The sequence below is a fragment of the Dermacentor andersoni genome, chromosome 1 (assembly GCF_023375885.2).
Source record: "Dermacentor andersoni chromosome 1, qqDerAnde1_hic_scaffold, whole genome shotgun sequence".
Lineage (NCBI taxonomy): Eukaryota > Metazoa > Arthropoda > Arachnida > Ixodida > Ixodidae > Dermacentor > Dermacentor andersoni.
In genome coordinates, this window is record NC_092814.1 from 310,155,068 (window position 1) to 310,163,035 (window position 7,968).

General features: G+C 41.9%; 1 protein-coding gene across 2 annotated transcripts; it reads left to right on the forward strand.

Annotated features, from left to right (window-relative positions):
• The first annotated feature begins 51 nt into the window (after positions 1 to 51).
• Positions 52 to 7,510, forward strand: Vti1a (Vesicle transport through interaction with t-SNAREs 1a). Of its 2 annotated transcripts, none has more exons than XM_050196157.3 (7): positions 52 to 162; positions 246 to 304; positions 365 to 475; positions 573 to 659; positions 745 to 829; positions 911 to 981; positions 6,160 to 7,510. In XM_050196157.3, exons 1-7 carry the CDS (start codon positions 69 to 71, stop codon positions 6,316 to 6,318), a joined length of 666 nt encoding a protein of 221 aa, XP_050052114.1. In that variant the 5' UTR covers positions 52 to 68; the 3' UTR covers positions 6,319 to 7,510. The 2 variants fall into 2 exon arrangements, with proteins under 2 accessions (XP_050052114.1, XP_050052115.1); XM_050196158.3 differs by having other exon boundaries at positions 576 to 659.
• The last annotated feature ends 458 nt before the right edge of the window (positions 7,511 to 7,968 follow it).

The window sequence follows — 7,968 nt, forward strand, 5'->3', positions numbered from 1 at the left end:
TACCGGAAGCTATGCGAGCTGCTAGCTATCGTCACTAGTGACGTCAGATCATTAGTGGCATTCTGAAAATGGCGACGCTTATGGAAACGTTTGAGCAGCAGTATGCAGCGTTAACAGCTGATATTACGTCAAAATCAAGCCGAATACCAAATCTGCCTCCAGGTAGGTGCTGCCAGGTCCCCCAGAAACTCCGTTATTGGCGCGAACAGCATGGTCATTTAGTCGAACCGCGTCCTGTATTGCAGATGAGAAAACTGCCATGGTCACCGAAGTCGAGAGACATCTGGAAGAAGCTAATGAGCTTGTAAGTTCTCGTAGATGTCATTATCGTCAGAACCTTGCCACTTTTTTTTTGTGCTGGCAGCTTGAGCAGATGGAGCTCGAAGTTCGTACGTTGTCTGTCGCCGCCCGACCAAAGTACCAAAACAGGGTCAAGAGTTATCAGGCGGAGCTCTCACGATTACGGAAAGAATTTGTAAGCATTCACTTTGTATTTTAGTGCTCCAGACTCTAAGGACAGCTATATCTATTTTTTCGTCAAGGCGCTAATTCTGTTTTAACATTTATTTCAGCAGAGAGCGAGGATAGCCTTTTGCGACGAGCTGAAATCTCGAGAGGAGCTTTTGTCAAATGACGACAACTACGTTGGTGACGATCAGGTGACTGTCTTTCTAAACTTCCTGTTTATGTGCTTTTGTTTGAAGGCTAATCACGCTAACACAGTCCCTTTTTTGCACAACTTAGAAACAGCGTCTTCTCGATAACACGGAAAGGATGGAGAGGTCAACGAAGCTCCTGAAAGGTGGCTACAAGCTGGCACTCGAAACAGGTACGAAGGAGAAAGTTCTCTCGCGGAGCTCATTGCGAGAGCTTCAATTATAGTAGAATTTGACCTGTCTTTGCTTTGCAGAGAAAGTCGGAGCTGCTATATTGACAGATCTGAGTTCGCAGCGAGAGACGATAACCAGAGCACGGGAAAAGGTATTGTCCTTACTGTCACATTGTGTTGCCCATTGACGTCCTTTGAACTCACAAGAAGAAAAAAAACTACGCACTCGGGGTTTGAAAATGTTTCGAGCGCATGTCTATTATCCTTTTCTGTTTTGCGCTGGCATACATTCAAAATGCAGTACTAACTTGCCCAAAGAACTACCTTGCTGAACTCTGAGCGTGTTCCCCATCGCTTCAGCACTCATACTTCTCATGGTCTTTACGTACGCATGATCAGATTTGCTTTTTAACAATATATAACTGAATTTCATCATATTGTAATATCGACTTTCGTTAGTTCGCGCTCTTGCTTAATTATACCGCGTTTAGAAAGTACTGCCAGTATTTTTCTATGAAAAAAAAAAATAGTTTATTTTGAATAACCCGCCCATGAGTGGATTACCACCAACAAGTGTACAACCACCACTGGTGCTGCCAAAGGCGCTCAGAGTGCTCAACAGAGTGTGGAAAATATTTTTTTAGATGCTTAACAATCACAAGTTGTTTCAGGAGCAGTAGTTTCATGGGGCTTTACGACATCTGCCAAGACTGAGCTAGTTTGATTAAACGCACACATGAAAGCCGATTCCACCATAGAATTGCTAGCCAGTGACGAATCAAGGCATTACAAATTTTGTCAGTGCCCCGACAAAGTTAGGGCTCCTGGATGACAGCAAAGAGCTCTGGGGGCTACAGCTTACTGCAGCTGGAGAGCAAACAAGTTTTTTGCTGAAAAGCTGGCAGGATTTGTTACTTTAATGGTTACAAGCTATTGTAAACAGTGCCTCTGTATGCTGAAGTGTGACAGCACGTGTTCTTGGGAATTATCAGGCAGAGAAGAGCAGATTAATATATGAGGGCTTTTGCATACAAAAAGAACCTGATAACTGCACGAGCACTCCACTGATATTCTAAAAGATGAATACCCAATCCAAAGGGTATGTGGAACAGTTGCACAATGAGTAATGATCAGTGATGTCTTGTGTATTGGTTTTCTTGCAGCTTTTTTCGTTTGTTCGAGCATTGGTGTGCTTTTGGACTTAATTGACGTTCTTAATTTAGTATTAAAACTCGGTAGTAAGAAGTCCTGTGGTCCTCATGTCATTTGCAATGCTTTTGTTGTTTGTTACTCCCTTTGGACTGGTTGTTGGTTATTTTTGACAAATCATTAGCAATTATTCCTTCTTCGTGGCACCATGCTAAAAGTCTGCCTTTGCACAAATCTGGTAATAAGCAGGTGTTAACTAACTACCGACCAATTTCCATAACCTATACATATAGTTACGCATATTTACATATTTTACACATTATACAAATACCGGGTGACCCAGTTAACTTGGACCAAGATTTAAACAAGAACCAAAGAGCTCTAGAGAAATTGTACCGACTGCATAGTAGCCGTAGTCGTGTTTACTTACAGCCAGTATTTTTTTCATCACGAAGTATTAATTGCTTTTAATTATTGTAGTTCTTAATTATTGCTAGAATAGCCAACATATCAATTACAATGTTGTAGGGTACCTCAAATAACCTCAAAATGAAGCATTTGTTTCGTGCTCCGCTTTGCCTCGCTGATTTTTCCGAGAAAAAAACAAAAGCGCACAATACGTCCAAAATACGAAATAGATACATGCTCGTGCGCCGCTACTCAAGCGCTCCCAAGCGAATAGCCACGGATACACAGCTTTACTAGTGGTGGCAGCTCGATACAGGGCTTCACGCTATATGATGGTCGCGGCATCCTGAGAACACACCACTGAAGCATTGATAAGCGTAGCGGAGCCATAGTGGGGGGAAACAGTGATGGTGAACTTGGGACTGTAATTTTGTGCACTCATCCTGTTCTGTAGATAGATGCTTGCAGAACGTATGTTTCTTTTGTTCCCTTTAGCAACAGAAACAAACCTTGTACAGGCTATGTCCATCTAATGCATTTTGGCAGATCTGTACGGCCAGCATATGCTGTTGTCGATTACGTAGATCATTTCTGCTTGACGTGTCAGTGCAGAGATCTCAACGGTACCGCGCCAGTGACCTGCTCTTCAAGAAGACGGTCATGCCCTTCATGAATGATCAGAAGGCTAAAATGATCCTGGCTCTGATGGAGGTGCATGGCAACAAGAGGATTGTAGCCAAGCTATTCCGGATGTGGCCTTGTGGAGGGGGACGCCCTAGTCCGTCAACAATACTGAGAATCTATGAAGTCCTTCACAAGAAAGCGACACAGGACTGCGATGGTAGTTAAAGAAGCGGAAACGGATGTTTTGACATTCTTTACTGCTAACCTTCACAGTAGTGCGCATGACGCCAGTGTGGAGGCCGGAACCTCAAGGTTATCAGTGTGGAGGATTTAAAAAAAAAAAGGTCATATGCACCTGTACCATGTACATCTTCATCAAATACTTGAAGACTGACATTTTGAAAACAGACTTTGCCAATTGGATTTTCACAAAGTGTGAAGAAGAACCAGACTTTCTCACTCGCATGCTTTGGACAGATGAGGCTAATTTCTCCAGAAATGCAAAAGTCCCTCGTCATAACACATACTACTGGAGTCATAGGAATCCCCACTGGCTGGCACAAACACCAATACCAGTGGTCGTTTAATGTGTAGTGCGGTATTTTTGATGCCAACATGACCGGACTCGTCTTTTTTGACAACACACTAATGACGCAACTCTACGTCAACGATATCCTCGAGTGCCCCATGAACGACATCTGTGGCTACGTTCCACTTGCGCATCTTCGGAACATCTGGTTTCAACACGATCGCGCTCCTGCGCATAGTAGTGCTGGTAGTGCTCAGTCTCGAGCATGGCTCGACAAGCTTTTTCCTAGACAGTGGATTGGCTGGCACAAACCTGTACTCTGGCCTGCAAGGTAGCCGGACATGACACCGCTGGACTTCTTGTGAGGCTGCGTGAAATATCGCGTGTATAGCAGTGTAACTACCACACCGGAGGCCCTAAAGGCGAAAATAAGCAGAGTCTGCCATGAGATTCCAACGTCATTAGTCAAAGCTGCCACAGCACAAGCATTGGAAAGAAGCAAGTACTGTATTGCTTCAGACGGTGACCTGTTTGAGCACATGCTCTAAGTGGCAGTGGAAAATAACCACTCAAAACTGGTGTAAAACGTGACTTTAACGCCCCTTCATGATGTCACCTGATCCTTACATAAAAATTGCGACAAAAATAGAAATAGGTTAAAAATCGCTTTCTTTTTTTTGTCTCTTTTCCAGAATTCAACAGACAGAAAGGGTAAATGGCTAAACCAGTTGCACCTTTGGATGTTTCTTTGTGGACGGCTGAGATGCCTTGTGTGCTTTTGGTTTATTTTTTATTAAAATAAGCTCCTGAGTAGCTATTTTTTTTCTTCTTTGAACTGCCTTTTTTCTTTTTTCGTGCTCTTTTGTGCACTATTTTTTTTTTTTAACATTGGTTGAATTTCTTTTGTAGCTTTGTTTCATGACACACGAAGGTTAAAGCTATCCCGAGTGCCTCATCATCACGCAAAACAGTCTTGCGGCCGCAGATGCTGATGCTCGAGAGGTCGCGAAACCTCTCGAGCCATTCTACATGAGGAAGCCTTGTTCGATACCAATGCAGCCATATATCTTTCAAAGGTTGCTTGGAGGCACTTGAATAGCAGGGTGCGAGCGCACATCTATATCATATTTCACGGGCTTTTGCTTTTTTTCTTGGAAGAAACAACCAGGCACACTTCAGCACGAAATAAATGCTTGATTTGGAGGTTATTTAAGGTGCCCTACAACTTTGTGATTGACATGCTTGTGAGTCAAGCAATAATTTAAATGTTCGCTAATTAAAAGCAATTAATTAATGAATACTTCGTGATGAGAAAAATACTGGCTGTAAGTACAACTGACTGCCGCTACTATGCAGTCGGTACGATTTCTCTAGTGCTCTTGGGTTCTTTTAATATCTTGGTCCAAGTTAACTGAGACACCCAGTATACATATTTTATGCATATAATTAACGTCATACCGCATAACATGGTCGATAAGATAACATTCAGAGCAACTGCCGCGAATGATAACATCATGCAGAAATAGTAATGCACTTTATGCATAGACTGACGATAACATTCAGAGCGATCGCTGCAACCTTTTTTTTTTTCACCAGAGGAGTTTTCGGCGTACAGCCAACACAAGGACAGATGGATGAATCGGCTAGCCATATACAGCTTCGCTGTAAAAAATTAAGTCCGTACAAAAGAAGGCTCTTTGTTTTATTTACCGTCAATACGCCTTGAAAAAGACCAGTCCACTTGTCGAAACATTAGCTACCATTTTTACCTTGTTCTTGTTTTGCTCATCGTCTTGAATTTCCATCTCCTGCCTTGCCCGTGTTTTCCCTGAACAATACGATAGAGATATTTCACCTTCTTCTAACCTCTCTAGTCTGAGCTTAGTCACTCTGGCAACAAGTCGCCACAACGAAAGGATAAAGCTCCTGTACACCTTAACTCTCCACACTGTACCCACTTAAATACATTAAGTTTTCAGGACCTTCCCGTACTGTTAGCTCTCACAACCTAAATCTTTTACCATTGAAATCCAGAACTGATATGTACAAACAGTTTTTTTCTGTTCTCAATTGAATGTTCGAATGCTTTTCACAGAAATGTTCGTTCTTTGCTCCTGACCAATTTCTCGTTTGCAATTGACATGTTATCGTGGCTCCTATAGCCCAAGATGAGCTGCAGTATGTAAAAATAAAATAAATAAAATTGATGTCCAGTGTTCATCCTGCTTGTTCGTTTGCCTTGTCCCATTCATTTAGTGCCGCTAAGACATTTCGCCGTTCAAGTAGACAACACTTTGCATCTTGAAAGGGTTTTTGAGCACATTTTCAAAACCAGCTAGGAATTTCTAAGCATGTTGGTCTTGCAAGATCAGTTTTGTGAGCATGTGTAGATGCCCCCCTGACAAGGTGTTGCCAGCTAGTGAATTTTCAGTCAAATAAAACTTCAGCACAAGTCTTTTCTTTCAAACTCCGGTTAATTCAAACCAATTCTGCATCTTCCACTGAGTTCAAATTAGTGAAGTCAACTGTATTTTTTGGCCTGTGTTCAAGGTGCTACATTGGCTAACCTGTTTATTGTCTTTCCTCACTGCCCACCCCTTGCTTTGCTCTTCTGGTGCAGGTTAAGGAGACAGACTATGACATCGGGAAGAGTTCCCATGTGCTAAGTGGGATGATGCGTCGAGCTATGCAGAACAGGGCCATCCTCTATCTGGTTGCAGCACTAGTACTAGTCACCATAGCTTTCGGCATTTATTATGTTGTTAGGAGACACGTGTGACTGTCCGCCAGTTTATCTGGTGTCCTCTCCATGGTGCCAGTGTGCATGTTTACCAGACAAGGTCCAAGTGTGAGCTAATCGTGAGCTTGTACCATGTGTAATATGGCATTGCTATTCAAGATTGCCTACCTCTTCTGCTGCTTTAGAAAGAGAAGCCTTTTATTTTTCATTCAGAGAGGCTGGAAAGGAGTTTTTTAATCACTGCAGGTCAGTCTTAGCAGTGTATTGTATTGGGGACAAATCATCATGTACGGGCATAACATCTTGTTTAATGTGCCTGCTGTGCAGGCATTTTATTTTTCTCGAGCTGTGACTTGAATGTTGCTGGCTTTGTTATGGAGGAAATTGAAAGCTGGCTAAGTGTCTTGACAGCACATGTATTTTATTTTTAGCCTGTAAAGTGTTGTGCAGTGCTTTGATTACTTGTACATACATTGTAATTTATTAAAAGCTCAAACTGTGTTCACTTTGACTAATGAGTCTAAACAGAGTTGTTCAATGGAGCCATATACTCTCCATTGAGCAACGTTGATCACTTGTGGTAGGTTCTGCTAGTCAATTATGGGCAGCTTTTATTATTATTTTTTAAGATCTTGCGAGAGCACAGCACCTTGATTATCGCAAAACTGTATAGTATGTCATTGTTGGATATGGGTTCTCGTGCCCCACGAGCGGGACATGCCATCTTGCATTGTGTCATCTGAACTGGTGCACTCTCAATCAGCAACTAAAAGCTGTGCCAAAATTGAGTAGTGAGTTTCTCCACTAATCTGTGAACATTTTTAGTAGTGTGAAGCAGCTTCAATCCCTTTATGGTAACTTGAGGTAGACCTTCTTTTTTTGCCTGTCTTTCAAGTAATGGCCTGACTTTATGGTGGCCTGCTACCACGGATTGTGTCTAAAGTGTTAATGCTCTATCTTTGTTCTGACCAAGAAACACCATCTTCCTCACTTGAAACGTACCTAAAGTATTGTGTATTGGCTGGATACTGTGTTTCCATGAGATGCACATTGAGTCTAAGTGTAATGAGCATTTCAGTATGCAGTCATATGTGGCCATTTCTTTCATGTACAGCATTGTTGGAAAGTGGAACCTTTCTGCATTTTGTTATAGAAGAAGCACAATATTCTTTTTGTAAGTGGCTTACATTGACCCTGCAGACAGTAATAAAGTGATGTTATCCTTCAGTAAGAGTTGGCATTATATCTTTCATTTGCAAAGCACTGGAATGTTAATAAGTACAGAATTATTCCAGCTCACTGCCATGCTATCCTTTTTTTGCTAATAGTGGTGTAAGCATAGCTGCAGCTTTTTCAATGTTTTTAAGTAAAGCTTTGCACCAGCTTTAAGGGTGCTGCTACCTGGAATATTGTTCGGTGTGGTGGATGGCTGTTACGGGTACAAGGCTAGGCATAGCTCATACTGACTGGATTGTTTTTTTGCTAGCCCAGAACCATGACTGATGTTGGCAAAGGCATACAGCTGCATAAACCAACTTTTATGATGATATAAAAGCTTAAGTAAAATAATTGCATCGGTGCTTTGTTTCAATAAGTAATGAATGTGGCTTCCTGTCTGGGCACCTAAATCAAAGCCAACATACTGGGTTCAATTTTGTATTTGGAAACACAATGGAAATTTTTAATGTG

Bases quoted from the DNA above. Each gene is read 5' to 3' on its own strand.
- Vti1a (XM_050196157.3), top strand. From the start codon at position 69: ATGGCGACGCTTATGGAAACGTTTGAGCAGCAGTATGCAGCGTTAACA. The intron at 163-245 runs GTAGGTGCTGCC...CCTGTATTGCAG, and splicing joins AATACCAAATCTGCCTCCAG to ATGAGAAAACTGCCATGGTC. The intron at 830-910 runs GTACGAAGGAGA...TTTGCTTTGCAG, and splicing joins CAAGCTGGCACTCGAAACAG to AGAAAGTCGGAGCTGCTATA.